The 22,725-nt window shown below is 25.4% G+C and overlaps 3 protein-coding genes and 1 long non-coding RNA gene across 6 annotated transcripts; 3 read left to right on the top strand and 1 right to left on the bottom strand.

Annotated features, from left to right (window-relative positions):
- The first annotated feature begins 1,288 nt into the window (after nucleotides 1–1,288).
- On the top strand, nucleotides 1,289–4,705 carry LOC114928798 (uncharacterized). Its single transcript, XM_085487651.1, has 6 exons — nucleotides 1,289–1,618; nucleotides 3,010–3,363; nucleotides 3,457–3,898; nucleotides 4,015–4,145; nucleotides 4,281–4,416; nucleotides 4,608–4,705. The coding sequence occupies exons 1-6, from the start codon at nucleotides 1,455–1,457 to the stop codon at nucleotides 4,698–4,700; spliced, it is 1,320 nt and encodes a 439-aa protein (XP_085343777.1). The 5' UTR covers nucleotides 1,289–1,454; the 3' UTR covers nucleotides 4,701–4,705.
- Nucleotides 4,706–6,436: 1,731 nt separating this feature from the next.
- LOC114936538 (uncharacterized) lies at nucleotides 6,437–10,261 on the top strand. 2 transcript variants are annotated; one of them, XR_014925856.1, is made up of 6 exons: nucleotides 6,437–6,758; nucleotides 8,124–8,480; nucleotides 8,573–9,020; nucleotides 9,136–9,275; nucleotides 9,454–9,548; nucleotides 9,733–10,261. XR_014925856.1 is itself a non-coding variant. In XM_085487647.1 (5 exons), exons 1-5 carry the CDS (start codon nucleotides 6,595–6,597, stop codon nucleotides 9,482–9,484), a joined length of 1,140 nt encoding a protein of 379 aa, XP_085343773.1. In that variant the 5' UTR covers nucleotides 6,437–6,594; the 3' UTR covers nucleotides 9,485–9,560. The 2 variants fall into 2 exon arrangements, 1 of the variants encoding a protein (XP_085343773.1); XM_085487647.1 differs by lacking the exon at nucleotides 9,733–10,261 and having other exon boundaries at nucleotides 9,454–9,560.
- A 963-nt stretch (nucleotides 10,262–11,224) lies between these two features.
- Nucleotides 11,225–22,066, bottom strand: LOC114928801 (uncharacterized). The gene is made up of 2 exons (XR_014925857.1): nucleotides 21,547–22,066; nucleotides 11,225–11,778 (listed from the first exon to the last, which is right to left on the bottom strand). It is a non-coding gene; the product is annotated as an uncharacterized LOC114928801 (long non-coding RNA).
- LOC114928895 (uncharacterized) lies at nucleotides 11,380–16,806 on the top strand. 2 transcript variants are annotated; one of them, XR_014925855.1, is made up of 7 exons: nucleotides 11,380–11,709; nucleotides 14,500–14,838; nucleotides 14,933–15,374; nucleotides 15,492–15,622; nucleotides 15,761–15,875; nucleotides 16,011–16,154; nucleotides 16,218–16,806. XR_014925855.1 is itself a non-coding variant. In XM_085487645.1 (6 exons), the coding sequence occupies exons 1-6, from the start codon at nucleotides 11,546–11,548 to the stop codon at nucleotides 16,098–16,100; spliced, it is 1,281 nt and encodes a 426-aa protein (XP_085343771.1). In that variant the 5' UTR covers nucleotides 11,380–11,545; the 3' UTR covers nucleotides 16,101–16,806. The 2 variants fall into 2 exon arrangements, 1 of the variants encoding a protein (XP_085343771.1); XM_085487645.1 differs by having other exon boundaries at nucleotides 16,011–16,806.
- Nucleotides 22,067–22,725: the final 659 nt, after the last annotated feature.

The following is a 22,725-nucleotide window of genomic DNA, read 5'->3' as shown; positions in this document are numbered from 1 at the left end:
AGATATTTTCAAATAACAATTATGTATAATTTACAATTTTCTATAATTTAACGTGTTTTAAGTGTTTATTGAGGCATTTATTCACAAAAAATCAAAGTAAAAATTTTACAGTTTCTGTCTTATTTTAAATAGAAGAACACATAAATGAAAACGTGAAATATGCTGTGGAAATTATCATAATATATAATCCACCTACAGATCAATTTACAGATTCGGACCAACATAATAGATAATAGGATGTTATTGACATATACATATATACATACATGTTCGACAATTGAGAATCAACGATGAATAACATATAGCTATTATCTTTCTGCGACATTTATTGTATACAATTATATAAATAATAAAGTAAGAAAATTTTGTGACTGCAACAATTTGAATTGGTGCAAAAGAATTAATAAATCTTGAAAATAAACAAATTAATTAGTTTAATAACTTTTTTTAACACTTTCAATATATGCAAAATATGACGTAATAAATTTGCCATCTATTAATATCAATTATTTTGAAACATATATAATCGATAATGTGTTGCATTCGTATAAGTATAAATAAGTATGTTAATAAAATGATTTTTATATTTTGAAATATACATAATTCTTTTGTATTGAAGGAGACGATAAAAGCTTATAAATGATATTAGATTTTGTATGATATTAGTATAATTGAAAATTTATTGTAAATTCATGCAATTCTAAAATTGCTGTGCAAAAATACGTTAAATTTTGTATTTTGAACAAAAAACAAACGCCACGCGTTAGGTAAAAGTATTTTTTTATTTTTGTTTTAAACTCATATTATTTGCGATCCATATTTATATCGTATCCATGATTTTCACAAAATTATTACAACTCCAAATTAAAAAAACAGTCGACACAATGCATAGCACTGCAGTTGTAAAGTGTAAAAATAAATATGTGAAAATTAATAAAATTTAATAAAATAATTAATAATTTGAAATAATATTATTTTAATTAAACTTAAATAATACATAATATAAATACATGAAAATTTAAAATAATTGACATATTTGAAAAAAAAATTATTTTAATTAATCTTAAATAATAAAAAAAAACAATAAATAAATAAATAGTGATAATAAAATAAATAATAAATAAATTATTTACCACGTTCTATCTTTCACGCGCATAAGAAAAACTGGTAAATTTGCTAGTTTTAAATTACATTTTCTGCGCATGTCGTAACAAATCCTTATACCTGTATCTTAGTGAAAACAAACAATAAGGCTTTAAAATTTGAGATCAAATTTTATAATAAAGAACAGAACGTCTACAGTGTGGAAAACGTCTCTCGTGTACATCAAACACACATCTGTGCTCTTCGTAATCGGCAGACGCATTTCTTGTACTGCAAAAAGCAAGGAATTACGCGAATAGTTTATTGCAATCACTTTAACTTACATTCCTTTTTGTGTTTTGTTTCTCATAATGTCTAATTATAAGATAACGTGCTTACCAGAGGAGATGATAAGCCACATTCTCAACGATAATGTACTCACTATTGAAGATATCATCAACTTTCGATGCGTGTGCAAGCAATTTCGTTATGCAGCCACATATGACAAGTTCTTGGAAAAAAAGTTATCTCAAAGGTAATTCTTGTGGTTTGTAAATCTTTTTGTTATTTTGTCTCATTAACGCCTGTCGCACAATGTATATCACTTCTGCGAAGAACGTATATTATAAATATATAATAAATAAAAAATATTAAAAATATTAGGTATGTTGCATTTATGTTGCATAGTAAATTATTCGCTTTCATTTTTTTCTATTGCTCAATAATTTTGGCAAACTCTACCGTTATATATATACATATATAATATACATATACATATATATATATATATATATATATAAATATATATATATATATATATAGAATGTAAACGTTAAATATACTGATAAGAATTCATAATTTTCAACTGTCTAAATTAAAAGACCAAATATTTTTCGACCGATACTTGCCAATTGATGTTTGTCTAATTAATCACACATTGTTTCGACCACGGTGTTTCGACCATAATTTTGGTCCATCGCACACTTGACAGTACACTTGAGAACGACAGATATTCTATAAAACGTTGTGTGATTAATTAGATAAATATTAATTGGCCTGTATCAATCGACAAAGATTTAGTCATTAAATATTTTCTTTTAGATTTTCAATTACTAAAAATGTAATGTAAAATTAACTTTGCTTATTTATTTTAATGTGTATTCTTCAATATATTTAATTGTATTTAAAAATAAAAATTATATTTTTGATATATATTCGTCATTAAAACAAACAGAATTGATATTTTTTATCGGTTGTTTTAATAAATAAAACTGAAATCATAATAAAATCTTCATAAAAGTAAATACATGCCAAGTAACATTTATAAACACAGTCAACATTGAATGTAAATATGTTTTCGGAAAATTTGTTCTAAAAATTATTTTAAAAAATTTTTAAATATACACACACGAACATTAATGTTTATTAATAGCATGTAGAATACACATATAGAATTACGCAATATACATATTAGAGTCAAAATTTGTAAATATAATTTACTACCTTTTATAAATTACTACCTTTACTATATTATTTATCTAAAATAATATTCAAATAATTTTGGTTTAGAATCATAGCACATAAAAATACTTAAAATAGACAGTAAAACGATATAAATTTATAAATAAAAATATGAATTCATATATTGTTGTATCCCTTTTATAATTTATATTTTTTGTATAACTGTGATTACATAAGCAGTATTAAAAATTATTATCTAAAAATTTATTTACATAAATCTTCATATAATTTTATCTTTCATTAGATATACTTTCAAACATACTTAAAACAAAATTATCTTCATCTAATCTAAAACAAATTTACATATTTTTATCTCGTTTTTATCTAGTTTATTTAAAATTAATCTTAACACAACATTGTATCATTATCAAAAATTTATTACAGTATTTTATGGTCGTGTTTTAGATGGCCTATTACAAAGAGAAGATATGAAAATCTAAATACAACAAAGGGTGGAGGAAACATAAACTTTGTCACAAAAGGCATAAATTCTGCGATACAATTGCAAAATTATTTGTCTCAAATTCTTTTTTACCATTATTTTTACAATAATAGATCAAACAAAAATTATTTCAATGGCTCAATCAATAATATATTGAAATTCGATAATGTAATAAAATTCTCGGGTAACATCAATGTATATGTAAAGCGTTTGCATAAAAATATACTTTTTCTTGAGCCTACAGATAAGCTTATAGATGAGCTGAAATATATGTTTTATATTGAGGAGATTAAATGTTTGTTTACGCCATTTCTCCAGTAGGATCTTCATATATATTATAATGCTACTATTATTACAATTTAATGTATTTATTCATTAGTTAATAATTCATTATATAAATTTTTTAACAGAATTGAACGCAAATCAATCGAAAGATATTGCAATATAGAAATGTCTCATTATGAAAAGCTATCCTCGATACGAAATAAGTTGGACAGATATATAGAGAAACCTGAAAAAGAACAGCTTTTAGAAGAAATTTGTACTTTCATAGCACAACGTATTCAACCTCGAAAAGATGTATGTTACACGAATGTAAGTGCATCATTGGATACAATCGCACAAGAGGTACTGACTTGTCTCAGAGTGAAGCATCCGAACCATTCGATATTCTCCACGTCAGAAGAAACTTTTTCCTATTGGAAAAGCAACAATATCGAAGATAATCATTGGAACGAAACAGAAAGTACGCAGATTATGGATACACTTAAGAAATATATATGTGGTACCATGAACTTTCGACCATGTAGCTACTCACGTAATGTAGACATCAAATGTTTGTGTATAAATAATGTAAGTTATAGATTATAATACATATATAATTATGGGCTACATATATGTATATGTTATATATTGTTCTTAATATACTCTCGCTTAAATTAATTTATTCTGTATTGCACCTGGCACAGATTTTACAAAGTAAACATGGTCAAGCTATCATTATATTTGCAATATTTCATAGCGTGGCTAGAAGACTTGGTCTACGTTGCGATATAATACTTATTTGGCCTCGCTATTGTATATTTTGGAGACCGAAATTGTAAGTATAGATACATTAGATTCGACATTATCATCATTTTTCGGTAATCTTTCTTTTTTTCTTATACGCATACATATATAATTTTTATTATAAATATTTTTATAAGGATTAAAATAATATTTTAACTGTTTACAGCGTCACAAGTAGTTTAAAAAATGCACAATGCTTTCACATAAAAAACGAGAATTTTCCGAATTGTCTTTTTTATCATATATCAGTGTACAGGATGCAAACAAATTGCTTTCGCGACCTCGCAATAACAACTAAAAAGGTTGAAAATTATTTATTTATTATTTATATTAATTTTAAGTTAAAAATATACTTGTAAATTTACAAAGAATCAATAAATTACAATAAATATGTATAGGATGAAGAGAAATGTACTGTCTCTCATTTTTTTATTTATATAATAAGATCTTTGTTTACATTTAATCTTTGTTCATGTTTAATTTGCTTTTTTAGATGTTGTTGATATTAAAAAATTTCGTTGAAAAGTTTATAATGAATCATGAAATAACAGATTTGGGATTAGTCAAAGTAAAATGTATAATTTAAACAGAAAACGGATCATGTATTGTATTATATAATATATATACAATTGTAAAAATATATTGAACTTTGTGATGCTTTTAGATAACAATTATGTATAATTTACAATTTTTTATATTTTAACGTGTTTAAGTGTTTAGTGAGACATTTATTCACTATATGTATATAGAAAGAAAAGAAATGTAGAATCTCTCATTTTTAAATTTATAATTAGATCTTTGTTTACATGTCGTCTTTATTCATGTTTAATTAATTTTTTAGATGTTGATTAGATGTTAACAAAAAATACTGTTATAGATTTTATAACGGAACACAATAAAAACTTTGCGATTACACCAAATTGATTGTAATAAGTAAAGAACATACGCGCACTAACAATCGCATATTAGTATATAATATATATACAATTGTAAAAATATTGAACTTTGTGAGATTCTTTTGGATAATAATTCTTTTAGATAACAATATGTATAATATACAATTTTTTATCATTTAACGTGGTTAAGTGTTTATTGAGACATTTATTCATTACAAAAAATCAATTAAAGTACAAATTTTACAGTTTGTGTCTTATATTTAGTTTAAATAGTAGAATAAATAAATAAAAACGGAAAATATGCCGTAGTTGCATGGACCAACATAATAAACAGATGTTATATCGACATATAAATATATACATGTATATGTTCGACTTTTGTAGATAAATACTATGCCCTATTTTTGTATGCAATGTCAATTGAGAATCAACGACGAATAAAATATATTTATTATTCTCTGCTATATTTATTGTATTAATTAATATAAACAATAAAATAAGAAAAATTGTGATTGTAAGAATTTGAATTAGTGCAGTAAAATATATAAATTTAAAAATTTAGATAAATTAATTAATTTATGAACTTTTTTAAATACTTTAAGTATATGCAAAAGATAACATAATTAAAATTTACCATTTATTAATATATATTATTTTGAAACTTTTATAATCGATAGTGTTGCATTTGTATAACGTATAAATAGATATGTTAATAAAAGACAATGATTTATATATTTTGAAATATACATAATTCTTTTGTATTGAAGGAAACGAGAAAAGCTTATAAATGATATTAGTATAATTGCAGATTTATTGTAAATTCATGCAATTCTAAGATTGCTGTGCAAAAATACGTTAAATTTTGTATTTTGAACAAAAAATAAACGCCACGCGTTAGGTAAAAGTATTTTTTCATTTTTGTTTTAAACTCATATTATTTGCGATCCATATTTATCTCGTATCCATGATTTTCACAAAATTATTACAACTCCAAATTAAAATAAACAGTCGACACAATGCATAGCACTGCAGTTGTAAAGTGTAAAAATAAATATATGAAAATGAGTAAAATTTAATAAAATAATTAATAATTTGAAATAATATTATTTTAATTAAACTTAAATAATACATAATATAAATACATGGAAATTTAAAATAATTGACATATTTGAAAAAAAATTATTTTAATTAAGCTTAAATAATAAAAAAAAAATAAATAAATAAATAGTGATAATAAAATAAATAATAAATAAGTTATTTACCACGTTCTATCTTTTAAGCGCATAAGAAAAACTGGTAAATTTGCTAGATCTAAATTACATTTTCTGCGCATGTCGTAACAAATCCTTATACCTGTATCTTAGTGAAAACAAACAATAAGGCTTTATAATTTGAGGTCAAATTTTATAATAAAAAACAGAACGTCTACAGTGTGGAAAACGTCTCTCGTGTACATCAAACACACATCTGTGCTCTTCGTAATCGGCAGACGCATTTCTTGTACTGCGAAAAGCAAGGAATTACGCGAATAGTTTATTGCAACCACTTTAATTTACATTCCTTTTTTGTGTTTTGTTTCTCATAATGTCTGATTATAAGATAACGTGCTTACCAGAGGAGATGATAAGCCACATTCTCGACGATAATGTACTCACTATTGAAGATATCATCAACTTTCGATGCGTGTGCAAGCAATTTCGTTATGCAGCCACATATGACAAGTTCTTGGAAAAAAAGTTATTTCAAAGGTAATTCTTGTGGTTTGTACATCTTTTTGTTATTTTGTCTCATTAACGCCTGTCGCGCAATGTATATCACTTCTGCGAAGAACGTATATTATATATATATAATAAATAAAAAATATTGAAAATATAGTGTAAAAAAATAAACTTAAATAATATAAAAACAGATAAAGGAAAATAGATTATATACTGTCAAAAATTAAAAGACCAAATATTTTTCAACCGACATTCGTCAATTGATGTTTATTTAACTAATCACACAACGTTTCGACCACGGTGTTTCGTCGATATAATTTTGGTCCTTCGCACACTTAACAGTAACACTTGAGATAACAAAAATTATATGAAACGTTGTGTGATTAATTAAATAAATATTAATCAGCCTATATATATATATGTCGAAAAATATTCTGTCATTAAATGATTTCTTTTTAGATTTTATTATTAAAAATACAACATAAAAGTAACTTAGTTTATTTATTATAATGTGTATTCTTCAATATATCTAATTGCATTTTTAAATATAAAAATTATATATATGATATATATTCGTGATAGAAACAAACAGATTTGATATTTTTTTTATAAATAACATTAAAATCACAATAAAATCTTTATAACATTAAAAACATGCCAAGTGACATATATAAGCACAGTCGACATTGTTTGTAAATATGCTTTCGAAAAAATTGTTCTACAAAATATTAAAAAAAACTTAATTTATACATACATACACATAAGCACATTAATGTTTATTAACTGCATACAGAATACACTTATAAAATTATGCAATATACATATTGAAATCAAAATGTGAAAAGTATAAATTAAATTACAAATTAAAATTAACTAATATATATTTTCTTTTTCTCATTAAAGTACAAAAAGAAATGACATATATATACTCATGCTTTGAATTGTCTACTTTAAAAAATTTATTAATTTGAAAAATTACTTGTGCAATCATATTGTTTACTATCATCAAAGTTTGCTGTGTGTTATCTAAATAAAATTAAATGGAAGAACTGTGGCGTCGTTTTATCTGCATATAGATAATATAAATATGTATTATCTTTATATCTGCATCTTACAAGTACATAAAAAAAAAGTACTACCTTTACTATATTATTTATCTAGAATAATTTTCAGATAAATCTGGTTTAGAATCATAGCACATAAGAATTCTTAAAGTAGACAGAAATACGATGAAAATTTATAATTAAAAGTATAAATACATATGATGTTGTATCCCTTTTATAAGGGATCCTTATCTTTTTAGGATCTTTATCCAGCTAATTTTAAATTAATCTCGACACAAGACTAAGAATCATTATCAAAAATTTATTACAATATTTTATGGTCGTATTTTAGATGGCCCTATGCAAAGAAAAGATATGATGTTCTTAAAAAAACAAAGGATGGAGAAAACTTAAACTTTGTCACAATAGGCATAAATTCTGCGACACAATTGCGAAATTATTTGTCTCTAATTCTTTTTCATGATTATTATTACAATAAAATATCAAATCAAAATTATTTCAATGATTTAATTAATAATGTAGTATTGGAATTCGATGATGTAAAGAAATTCAGTGATAATTTCGATGAATATGCAAATCGTTTGAATGAAAATGAACTTGTTTTTAGACGTACACGTAAGCCTATAAATGTGCTGAAATGTATGTTTTATATTGAGGAGATTAAATGCTTGTTAACACAGTTTCCACAGTAGGATATTCATATATATTATAATGCTACTATTATTACAATTTATTGTATTTATTCATTAGTTAATAATTTAATATATATAAATTTTTTAGGAAAATTGATCGCAATTCAATCCAAGAATTTTGCAAGATAGAAATGTCTCACTATGAGAAGCTATCTTCGATACGAAATGAGTTGGACAGATATATAAAGAAACCTGAAACAGAACAGCTTTTGGAAGAAACATGTACTTTCATAGCACAACGTATTCAACCTCGAAAAGATGTATGTTACACGAATGTAAGTGCATCATTGGATACAATCGCACAAAAGGTACTGAATTGTCTCAGATTGAAGCATCCGAACCATTCGATATTCTCCACGTCAGAAGAAACTTTTTCCTATTGGAAAAGCAACAATATCGAAGATAATCATTGGAACGAAACAGAAAGTACGCAGATTATGGATACACTCCAGGAATATATATTTAGCATCTTGAATTTTCGAGCATGTATCTCCCCATTTTCACCCGAAGATATCAAATGGATTTGTATAGATTATGTAAGTTATTAAAGATTATAATATATATAATTATGGGCCATATATGTATATATTATATATTGTTCTTAATATTCTCTCGTTTTGATCAATTTGTTCTGTATTATACCTGGCACAGGTATTACAAAGTAAATATGGTCAAGATATCGTTGTATATACAATATTTCATAGCGTGGCTAGAAGACTTGGTCTACGTTGCGATCTAATAGATGTAAGTCATGTTTACACTGAAATCTGTATATTTTGGAAATCAAAATTGTAAGTATAGTTATATATTAGATTCGACATTATCATTATTTTTCGATAATCTTTCTTTTTTTATTATACGCATACATATATAATTTTTTATTATAAAAATTTTCATATGATTAAGATAATATTTTAATTGTTTACAACGTCACGAATAATTTAGAAAATGAACGATGTTTTTACATAGAAGACGAAAATTTCCCGAATTGTCTTCATAATTATCTACCAGGTTACAAGTCTTGTGAAACAAATCATGACGTCATCAAAATAAGAACTGAAAAGGTTGAAACTTATTTATTACTTCTATTAATTTTAAGTCATTAATATGCTTGTAAATTGACAAGCAATTAATAAATTACATTATATGTGTGTAGAAAAAAAAGAAACGTACATTTCTCATTTCTTACATTATAATTAGATTCTTGTTTACATTTAATCTTTTTTTATGTTTAATTAACTTTTTCAGATGTTGGTCATGATAAAAGATTGTATTAAAACGTTTATATGGACACATAATAATCTATTTGGGATTAGTGAATTGTAATGTGTAAAAAACATACGCGCACTAACATAATCGCTAGTTACTATATATAACATATACCATTGTAAAAATAAAGGGCATTGTGAGATATTTTCAGATAACAATTATGTATAATTTACAATTTTCTATAATTTAACGTGTTTTAAATGTTTATTGAGGCATTTATTCACAAAAAATCAAAGTAAAAAATTTACAGTTTCTGTCTTATTTTAATTAGTAGAACACATAAATGAAAACGTGAAATATGCTGTGGAAATTATCATAATATATAATCCACCTACAGATCAATCTACAGATTTGGACCAACATAATAGATAATAGGATGTTATTGACACATACATATATACATACATGTTCGACAATTGAGAATCAACGATGAATAAAATATAGCTATTATCTTTCTGCGATATTTATTGTATTCATTAATATAAATAAGAAAGTAAAAAAATTTTGTGACTGCAACAATTTGAATTGGTGCAGAAGAATTAATAAATCTTAAAATAAAAAAATTAATTAGTTATTTTGAAACATATATAATCGATAGTGTGTTGCATTTGTATAAGTATAAATAAGTATGTTAATAAAAGACAATGATTTTTATATTTTCAAATATACATAATTCTTTTGTATTGAAGGAGACGATAAAAGCTTATAAATGATATTAGATTTTGTATGATATTAGCATAATTTCAGATTTTGCAAATTGATCTCAATTTTAGAATCTCAATTTTAATTCCTCAGTTTCCGATTCAGCCGACTTTTGGACCGATATATTTTGCTTTTCTACATCTTTGTAGGGAGATCAAAAGGAAACATAGGAATTAAAATATCAAATTGAGATTTATTCACAAACATCTGCGTTGAGTTCGCATAGTCTGTTCATTGTGAGTTTGTATTTAATCCATAAAGTTTTATATTCTTATAAAGTAGATTTTAGATTACTAAAATATATACACCCCATATATACGCCCGAATAAAACTACATATAATTGTAAAATATTCTTATATAAACTATTTGTACATGCATCATTTATTAAATATTCGTATTGTAAATCGGAAATTTTATTTTAGTTGAGAATTTTATCTGTAAAGATTTGAAAAATGCAAAATGTAAATCTCTCTCTTTCCTTTTCTCTCTTATCGAGAATATTTCATAATGCACAGCACTAAAGTTGTAAATTGTAAAATATAAATACATAAAAGTTGGTAAAATTTAATAAAATAAATGATTACTTGAAATAAAATTATTTTAATTAAGCTTAAATAATAAATAATACAAATACATGAAAATTAGTAAGATTTAAAATAACTGATAAATTTAAAAAAATATATTATTTTAATTAAGCTTAAATAGCGAACAATACATAAATAAATAGTAATAATAAAGAATAATTAATAAATAAATTATTTACCACGTTCTATCTTTCAAGAGCACAGGAAAAAGTGGTAATTTTTGCTAGTTCTTAATTACATTTTCTGCGCATGCCGTGACAAATCCTTATACCTGTATCTAGGTAAAAACAACAATAAAACTTTAAAATTTGGGGTCACATTTCATAATAAAGAACAGAACGTCTACAGTGTGGAAAACGTCTCTCGTATACATCAAACACACATCTGTGCTCTTTGTAATCGGCAAACTCATTTCGTGTACTGCGAAAAGCAGAGAATTAATTACGCGAATAGTATATTGCAATCACTTTAATTTATAATCCTTTTTTGTGTTTTGTTTTTCATAATGTCTGATTGTAAGATAACGCGCTTACCAGAGGAGATAATAGCCATCATTCTCGGCTATAATGTTATCACTATTGAGGATATCATTAACTTTCGATGCGTGTGCAAGCAATTTCGTTATGCAGCCAAATATGACAAGTTCTTGGAAAAAAAGTTATTTCAGAGGTAATTCTTGTGATTTGTAAATCTTTTTATTTTGTCTCATTAACGCCTGTCGCACAATGTATATCACTTCTGCGAAGAACGTACATTATTATTAAATAATAAATAAAAAATATTCGAAAAATTAGACATGTTGCATTTATGTTGCATATTAAATTATTCGCTTTCATTTTTTTCTATTGCTCAATAATTTTGGCAAACTCTACCGTTATATACATATATAATAACATATACATATATACATATATGCGAAGGACCAAAATTATGGTCGCAACTTTGTGTGATTAATTAAATAAACATCATTCGGCCAGTATCGGTCGAAAAATATTTAGTCTTTTAATTTTTGACAGCCGAAAATTAAGAATTTTTATCAGTATATTATATTTAACGTTTACATTTCATATATATATATATATATATATATATATATATGAAAAATACTGATAAAAATTCTTAATTTTCGGCTGTCAAAAATTAAAAGACTAAATATTTTTCGACCGATACTGGCCGAATGATGTTTATTTAATTAATCACACAAAGTTTCGACCATAATTTTGGTCCTTCGCACACTTGACGGTACACTTGAGAACAACAGAAATTCTAGGAAACGTTGTGTGATTAATTAAATAAATATTAATTGGCCTGTATCGGTCGAAGAAGATTTAATCATTAAATAATTTCTTTTAGATTTTTAATTACTAAAAATGTAACGTAAAATCAACTTTGTATATTTATTTTAATGTGTATTCTTCAATATATTTAGTTTAGTAAATATATTTAGTTATATAATAAAGATTATATTTTTGATATATATTCGTGATTGAAACAAACAGGATTGATATTTTTTTATCGGTTTTTCAAATAAATAACTGAAATCATAATAAAATCTTCATAAAAGTAAAAGCATGCCAAGTAACATTTATAAACACAGTCGACATTGAATGTAAATATGTTTTCGGAAAAATTGTTCTAAAAATTATTTAAAAAAATTTTTAAATATACACACACACAAACATTAATGTTTATTAATAGCATGTAGAATACACATATAGAATTACGCAATATACATATTAAAGTCAAAATTTGAAAATATAATTTTAATATACTTTTAGGAATATGTAGTTCAAAAATAAATATTTACATAGATAATTAAAAATTTAAATTGAATATTATATATATAAATTTAACGTATAAGACGGGCAACAAGAGCCAAATCGCGGATGACAATGCGTTATCCTAACGAAACTAAATAATTTTTCGTTAGAATTAAATACCGGTGCACAAGGCACCAAATTTTACTTGGACACGGCCAAGATTTTTAAATATGAAATAATCTCAAATTTTGAGATTTAATTTCAATACCCCTTTAACCCCCCTACGGAAAATAAATAAATGAATGCAAGAGAAAAATATAGATCCGAAAATCGCTGAATCGGGAATCGAACCCGAGACCTTTCGCTTGCCGGGCGACTGCTCTTCCAGCTGAGCTATTCAGATCCTTTCGATTCTATACTTTTCTCTGTTATATATATTAATGTTGGTAAACAAACGCATTTTTTAAGCCAGCGTGTATCAAATATAAGAGTTTTTAACGAAAAATTATTTAGTTTCGTTAGGATAACGCATTGTCATCCGCGATTTGGCTCTTGTTGCCCGTCTTATACGTTAAATTTATATTTATATTACAGAGCCTTGTTAAAAACTCTTATATTTGATACACGCTGGCTTAAAAAATGCGTTTGTTTACCAACATTAATATATATAACAGAGAAAAGTATAGAATCGAAAGGATCTGAATAGCTCAGCTGGAAGAGCAGTCGCCCGGCAAGCGAAAGGTCTCGGGTTCGATTCCCGATTCAGCGATTTTCGGATCTATATTTTTCTCTTGCATTCATTTATTTATTTTCCGTAGGGGGGTTAAAGAGGTATTGAAATTAAATCTCAAAATATGAGATTATTTCATATTTAAAAATCTTGGCCGTGTCCAAGTAAAATTTGGTGCCTTGTGCACCGGTATTTAATTCTAACGAAAAATTATTTAGTTTCGTTAGGATAACGCATTGTCATCCGCGATTTGGCTCTTGTTGCCCGTCTTATACGTTAAATTTATATTTATATTACAGAGCCTTGTTAAAAACTCTTATATTTGAATATTATATATTTTATTTTTCTGATTAAAGTATATAAAGAAGTGACATACATGTACTCATGCTTTGAATTGTATACTTCAAAAAATTTATTAATTTGAAAATTACTTGTGCAATCACATTGTTTACTATCATCAAAATTTGCTATGTGTTATCTGAATAAAATTAAATGGAAAAACTATGGCGTCATCTTATCTGCATATAGATAGTAAAAATATAAATTATCTTTATATCTGCATTTTAGATAAAAAAATTATTATCTTTACTATATAATTTATCTAGAATAATTTTTAGATCATTTTGGTGTAGAGTCATTGCACTTAAAAATACTTAAACTAAACAGTAAAGCGATAAAAATTTATAAATAAAAATATAAATACATATATTATTGTATTCCTCTTATAATTTATGTTTTGTATAACTGTGTTTACGTAAGCAATCTTAAATATTAACAATTATCTAGATATATCGCCATATAATTATATATTTTGTCTAGATATACTTAAAATAAAATCATCTTTATCCTATTTAAGATAAATTACATACTTTTGTCTCATCTTTATCTAGCTAATTTTAAATTAATCTTGATACAACACTTAGTATCATTATCAAATATTTATTACAATATTTTATGGTCGTATTTTAGATGGCCCTATGCAAAGAAAAAATATGAAAGTCTTAAGGAAACAAAAGATGGAAAAAACATAAACTTTATTACAGAAGGCATAAATTCTGTGATTCAATTGCGAAATGATCTGTCTCTAATTCTTTTTTACGATTATTATTACAAAAATAAAGCAAATCAAAATTATTTCGACTTATTTGCTAATGTATTAACATTCGAAAATGTCATGAAATTTAGCGGTAATATCGATGAATATAAAAATCAATTTCTTGTTCCTAAAAGAACACATGAGCATATAGATGTGCTAAAAAATATGTTTTATATTAAGGAGATTAAATTCTTGTTAACACAATTTCCACAGTAGGATCTTCATATATATTATAATGCTACTATATTATTACAATTTAATGTATTTATTCATTAGTTAATAATTCAATATATACAAATTTTTTAGAAGAATTGATCGCAAATCTATTGAAAGATATTGCAATATAGAAATGTCTCACTATGAAAAGCTATCTTGGATACGAAATGAGTTAGACAGATATAGTGTAAAACCTGAAAAAAAACAGCTTTTGGAAGAAATTTGTACTTTCATAGTACAACGTATTCAACCTCGAAAAGATGTATGTTACACGAATGTAAGTGCATCATTGGATACAATCGCACAAGAGGTACTGAATTCTCTTAGAAAGAAGCATCCGAACCATTCAATATTCTTTACGTCTGATGAAACTTTTTCTTATTGGAAAACCAACAATATCAAAGATAATCATTGGAATGAAACAGAAAGTACGCAGATTATGGATACACTCCAGGAATATATATTTGGCACCTTGAACTTTCGACCCTGCAAGTCCTTTCGCGTACATATCAATTGTTTGTGTATAGATTATGTAAGATATTATAGATTATAATACATATATAATTATGAGCCATATATGTATATGCTATATGTTGTTCTTAATATTCTGTCGCTTTAACTAATTTATCCTGTATTACACCTGGCACAGGTTTTACAAAGTAAACATGGCCAAGATATCATTGTATATACAATATTTCATAGCGTGGCTAGAAGACTTGGTCTACGTTGCGATGTACTAGATATTGAAAATAAATTCTATATATTTTGGAAACCAGAATTGTAAGTATAGATATATATTAGAATCGACATTATTATTATTTCTCAATAATCTTTCTTTTTTTATTATACGCATGCATATTTAATTTTTTATAATAAAAATGTTCATAATGATTAAAGTAAAATTTTAATTGTTTACAGCGTCACAAATAATTTAAAAAATGCACGAAATTTTTACATAAAATACAAGGATTACCCGGATTGTCTTATTAATAATCGATCATTAATTTGGGGACGAGTCTTAACAATTAGAAAGGTTGAAAATTACTTATTTAAATTACACTAAATATGTATAGAAAGAAGAGAAATGTGCAATTTCTCATTTTCTAATTTATAATTACATTTTTGTTTACATGTCGTCTTTATATTCATGTTTAATTAATTTTTTTAGATGTTGGTGTATACAACAAATGTTGTTGCCGCATTTATAAAAGAACAAAGATATATAATAAGAGCTTTGCTTTTATATGGAGATAATTAAATAGAGCATTATATAAGTATTATGAGTGCAAGTTATATACATATGATGCAAAATGTGAGTAATTATATTAATTTGAGCATATTTATATATACTCATAATGACATTTTTTGCAAACAGTTTCAAGATATCATAATATGTCCGTGTTTTGAGTAGTATATGAGCCTGCATCTGTGTCTATTTTTGTCATCATGTTTTAAGAAATATGAGTACAATATGAGTAAAGTACATCCGCGCACTAACAATCGCATATTAGTATATAATATATACAATTGTAAAAATATTGAACATTGTGAGATTCTTTTAGATAACAATTCTATTAGATAACAATATGTATAATTTACAATTTTTTATCATTTAACGTGGTTAAGTGTTTATTGAGACATTTATTCACAAAAAAATCAATTCAAGTACAAATTTTACAGTTTGTGTCTTATATTTCGTTTTAAATAGTAGAACAAATAAATAAAAACATAAAATATGCCGTAGTTGCATGGACCAATATAATAGACAGATGTCATATTGACATATACATGTATATATACGTATATGTTCGACTTCTGTAGAGAAATACTATGTCCCATTTTTGTATGCAATGTCAATTGAGAATCATCGACGAATAAAATATATTTATTGTTCTCTGCTATATTTATTGTATTTATTAATATAAACAATAAAATAAGAAAAATTGTGATTGCAAGAATTTGAATTAGTGCAGTAGAATTTATAAATTTTAAAATTTAAAAAAATTAATTGATTTATGAACTTTTTTTTAATACTTTAAGTATATGCAAAATATGACATAATTAAAATTTACCATTTATTAATATCTATTAATTTGAAACATTTATAATTAATAGTGTTGCATTTGAATAAGTAAAAACAGATATATTAATAATTAATGATTTTTATCGTTTGAAATATATATAATACTCTTGTGTTGAAGGAGACAATAAAAACGTATTAATAATATTAAATTTTGTGTAATATATTGTATGATAATTGTAGATTTTGAAAATTTGTGCAAGATTCAAGCAAGACTTTAAAATTTGACTAATTCCAACAAGTTATATCTTTCTTTCATGTAGAGGATCTCTTCAATGGATAAGACATTATTTTAAGAAATATAACGAACAACGTTAAATATAAATTAAAATATATTATAATGTGGTAATTGTACAAAGACTTATACAAAAAAAAATTTTTTATATATCTGAAAATATAAAAAACACATAATTGAGAAACACATGCTTAGTGATGAGACAGCAAATGTACTCCGCATTTGGGTACAGAACACATTTAATGTCATTAAAATGTGACACTTTAATTTCCGTTTCTTTGAAACTTCTGTTAGAACACTCATCTTATATTTTATTTTTCAAAAATAAATTTATTAATTTTACAAATATGTTTCTTCAGTGATCGAGCGATTTAAACAATATATAATCTTCTACATCACGGTATATAATAATTTACACCCCGTATATACGCGCGAGTGAATTACATAAAATTGTCGAAATTCTTAAAATTTACACATTATTTATTAAAAAGAACGAAAAATAAACAGAAAGAAAGAGAGGAAAACAGATTAAAATATATTTCATATTATAAACAATGTCGTAACGATACTAATAATTCGTATAAATATTCGTATTTATAAATTAAAATAAGTTTAAACAAATTTAATTGAATTAAAATTAATAATCTGAACATTAATTTAAATGTCTGTGCTGTATTTTATAAATTTATAAATTCATTCTTCGATTTTATTATGCGGCGCATTTATCATGATGTAAAATATATTAACTAATTCCGTTAGACAATCAAAGGAAGAACATAAATTTAATGGAATAAAAATCATAACAAAGTTTAACATAACTATTAACGAAGAATGTTTTTATCGTATCATTTATGCAGAGCATCTTTTCGATGGATGTGGCATTTTTTTAGAAGGTATTAACAAACAATGTGAAGCATGCGATATCTGTGATAAAAATTTCATCCTATTATCTGTCGATACATCTGTGATATATCATATATAAATAAAGCATATAGAAATTTATACATAATGTTTCAAGTATGCGGCCTTCTTATTCTATATCAGAAATTATATTAAAATCAGATAATTGTACAAAGACTTATACCAAAATATTTTATATATCTGAAAATATAAAAAAACAATTGAAACACACCTGCTTAGAACAGCAAATATACTCCACACTTGGTTATAAAACACATTTAAGGTCATTCTGAAACGCAAGATTTGCGACAAATTTAATAAGATAAATAATTCTTTTAAATTAATGATATTTATTTCAATTTCATAATATCTCTGCACCTCTCCAAGAGCTACCAAAAGAATAAGTGAAAAACCGATAAATATAAATATTATTATTTAGTTTTTTTTAGTGATTAATATAAACTTTTGAAAAATAAATGAACAAATATACTTAATGAATAAGAAAGTTAGTCTCGAAATAAACAAGGGTATGCGAGCCGAAGGCGAAGGTTTGTGTTTTAGATAATAAAAATTAATTTTTCCCCTATGTCTTATAATTGTGCACGAAGCACGAAATTTGCATAGTGCTAACAATAAGATTATTTAGGAATAAATCTCAACTTGGTTCTCAATTTTAGAATCTCTATTTTAATTCCTAAGTTCTCGATTCAGCAACTTCTGGATCGATATATTTTGCTTTTCTACATTTTCTTAAGGGAATCAGACGGAAACATAGGAACTAAAATCTAGAATTGAGATTTATTCACAAACATCCGCGTTGAGTTCGCATAGTCTGTACGATTATTCTGACGTATGGTAATTAAATCGAAAATTAGTTTTGCATTAATCCTTTCAAGAAAAATTGAATAATGTAAAATAGATATTTTCTATAGTCAAAGAGTGCATGATATATTTTCTTCCTGTCACTTATGCTTTAATTGCATTTGCTAATCTTTACAGTCTTCTTTTCGGAGAATCGAGGATAAATACGCTTGTTGTTTTTCCTCTTAATAGTAAATTGAAGAGAGATTCCGGACCGCATTTCGAGAACAGTATATCCGATACTGACAGACTTTTTTTACAGAAGGACAAAGAGGTAGGAACGATATTATTAGTTTATTTAATTACAATATATAATTATTTATATAATTAATTACACAGGATATTAAAAAATTAGACCGATAAATCGAAAAAAAGACTTCAAAATTTTTGGTTAATACTATTTTTCTCTACGATATGTTTATTTATACTGAGTTTTATATTTATAATAAAAAATTGTTAACTTGACTAAACCGTTCAACTAAAAATTTTGTTAATTAAACATATTCAAATGAAATGTAACATTAAATATAAAAAACGTGTATTTGATTTAAATATTAATATATGTTCAACAAATGCATAAAAATAATTCTCTCTTTTTACACACACACACAGTAAATGGTCAAAAATTCCTCCAATAACTTTATTACAGATGATAAACTAAAAAGTCACAAATTCGTATTTCATATGTAGTACCTATTAAAATTTAACATTATAGAGAAAATTAGTATTAATAAAAAATGTTAATTTTGAAGTCTTCTTTCTCCATGTGTCGATATAAGTTTTTAATATCCTGTATAATTAAAAAATAATTTTCAAAATTTGTCATTTATACACTAGAAAGAAATTTATTAATTTGACTAAACCTTTCAACTAAATTACTATTTTGTTAATTAAACATATATTACTATTTAAATAAAATTTACGTTTTGTTAGATTTATATCAATGTTATATTTATTTTAAATATGTCTATGTGGTCAATTAACAAAATAATATTTTGTTGAAAGATTTAGTCAAGTTAACCAATTTTTTCAGTGAACAATTAAAGAAAATATATTTCCAATTCATGGTTGAGTAATAATAAGTTAAAAGTTTAAAAAAAAGTTAAATAGTTAATAACTTTAAACATAGCTTAATTAATGTAAAATGTATCAATTTTTAACTTGAACTAATTATTTTTGACCTAAACTTATTAACTTTTTTCCCAAGTTAATTTTTTAATCTCTGAATATCATTATTGGTTTTTGTAAGTTATAAATGTATTTTTAAATTAAAGTATCATTAATTTTTGTTCATTTGTCATCACACACACACACACACACACACACACACAATTATAATTACAAGAAAAATATATTTCTATATCAAAATCAAAATTTCTTTATTTGTTATTATAAATTTTAAAAATATCAACAAACAAAATTCTAATTTAATATAAATAATGTTTTGAAAAACTTTTGATTTAATTTCAGTTAATTTAATTTTAACTTCACTCTAACTGACAATGAGTTAATTTTTATTTCAGACAACTTAATTAAATTAATTTTATAAGCAACTAACTTTAAATTAACTTAGTTTAAAAAAATCATGAACTTACCAGACCCTGATATAATTTAATAATAATATATAATAAAAAAAAAACATTTTCAAGTATACGCAAGATTAATAAAAGCCACACTAAAAAAAATGTGTTAACTTGACTATAAACCTTTCAACTAAATATATATTACGTTGTTAATTGAACATATACAAATGTTTAAATTAAATATAATATATTAAGTCTAACACGAAATACATATTTGACTTAAATACTAATATATGTTTTGTTATAGATTTAATATCTTATATTTAATTTAAATATTTGTATATGTTCAATTAACAAAATAATATTTAGTTAAAAGGTTTAGTCAAGTTAATAAATTTTTTTCACAGTGCAACTTATTTTAAAAAATTTTATTTAATTTGAACGTTGCAATCCTTTCCATTTGAAAATTACCCAACCCTGTTCCAATTTAATTTTGACAAAAATGATTTTCCTAAATATCAATCGCACTGTATCAACTGACGATTCGCGATTCGCAGATACGAAGAATGCGAGACATTCTGGCGCAGATGCAAGAGAAGCTCAAAGCGACCGGTCAAGTCGGCGGTGGAGGATTGAGAGGTCGAGTCGGCAGCCTCGGCAACGATTTAGATTTCGTGGACGTCGAGAAGAAGCGGAACAGTATTATAGACATTTGAAGAGCGTAGACTATTTATCATACCCTCGGGATATATTTAGAATAAAGTATCCAAAGTTTATAGCCCACCCGAGAGATCTGTACATATTTCGTTCAATTCCTGACAAGTTTTCCGATATATGTTGCGCTAAACGTAATAAAAAAAATACTAAAGATTTTATAAAGCTTTTCGAGATTATATGTCAGTACGGAAACCCGGTAAAAATTTGTTATATATAATTATATATAAATAATTGTATAATTATACATATAATCGTAAAATTTATTTGGTTTAGAAAATATATTACGAGAAGTGCCGCAGAAAATTTATCTTGATCGAAAAACGTAAAAAGTCGAAGACTAACAGCAACGAAGACATAACAATTGTGATTCCAAGAAATTCAAGCTTACCCTCGACTCGTTCAATTCTCAGAAGCAGCCCGAGCTCGGCCACGAAGACCACTTGCTTATCGCCGATTCTCTCTTCACACTCTATTCGCATAAACTCAAGCACACTCGCGACGCGATCCACACGTACCGTTTTAAAATTTCACGACACGGGGAAAAAAACCTTCATTCTTGGCGAAGAATTTACGAAAATACACTAAACACGCGATTCTCGAATTCGCGCAAATCCACGGTGAGATTGTCAACATGTTTTGCAGCGATTGTAGAGTATTTGGAAACGAGTCTGCGAACAAAATTAATAACAACTTTTCTGATATGTATTTCCGATTTTATACTCGCTCGCAGGCAATATTTATTTTCAATAGTTTTAATTAGTTTTATTAATACGTAAGCGCCGCTTCTCAGTCCTTCGCGAAAACAAATATATGTGATATTCTTTCTCGTTTTCACTCGGCACGTCTTTATCGCGACTGCGTTTTAGCAATAAGGTGTCGCTTGAGTCGACGAAATTCGCGGCAAACTTCACTTATTCCTACCCCAGGGAGAAATGGCATGTTGAAAAGACGTCGAATCGATGTCTTTTATATGCGTCTAAGTAAGATCTAATTTGACGTCTATATAGACGGACAAATCTTTGAATTTAGACACCATCTAGACGTTAATATAAACGTCTATAAAATGTCTAATAGACATCTAAATAATTGATGTAACGGCTGTATTCAGCAGAAAAAGTAGCGTTGCAAATGTTGTAAAATTGATGAATCTAATAATGGCGTATAATTGGCGTATGCTTTTAGTTTTGACTAAACCTAAGCTCATACAATACTCAAATTCAATAATTTTACAACAGACACTTCTACTTTCTCTGCTGCGAACGCAGGCAATAAGTGCAGTATTACGTACACCATTCAGTGAACATTTTATTTTAATTCTAAGTATATTTTTATTGTAAAATATAGAATAATGTAATATTCTAATCAAAACAAATTGCTCAGTAAATATTCATTGAATTGTAATATTGGATGCATGCAAATATATTTTCTTTAGAAAATTTACATTACCTTTTTAATTTACGAATGAAAAAAATAGAACCAACACTAAAATTATTTGGATCTTGGTATTTAGATTGTTATACATATATTTATATAATTGAAACTGAAAGGATGGAAAAGACACTTTAGA

Source organism: Nylanderia fulva, unplaced genomic scaffold, assembly GCF_048542155.1.
Source record: "Nylanderia fulva isolate GAGA-0341 unplaced genomic scaffold, ASM4854215v1 Scaffold59, whole genome shotgun sequence".
Lineage (NCBI taxonomy): Eukaryota > Metazoa > Arthropoda > Insecta > Hymenoptera > Formicidae > Nylanderia > Nylanderia fulva.
The sequence above is the reverse complement of the archived record's forward strand: the minus strand, read 5'-3'. Positions and strand labels throughout refer to the sequence as shown.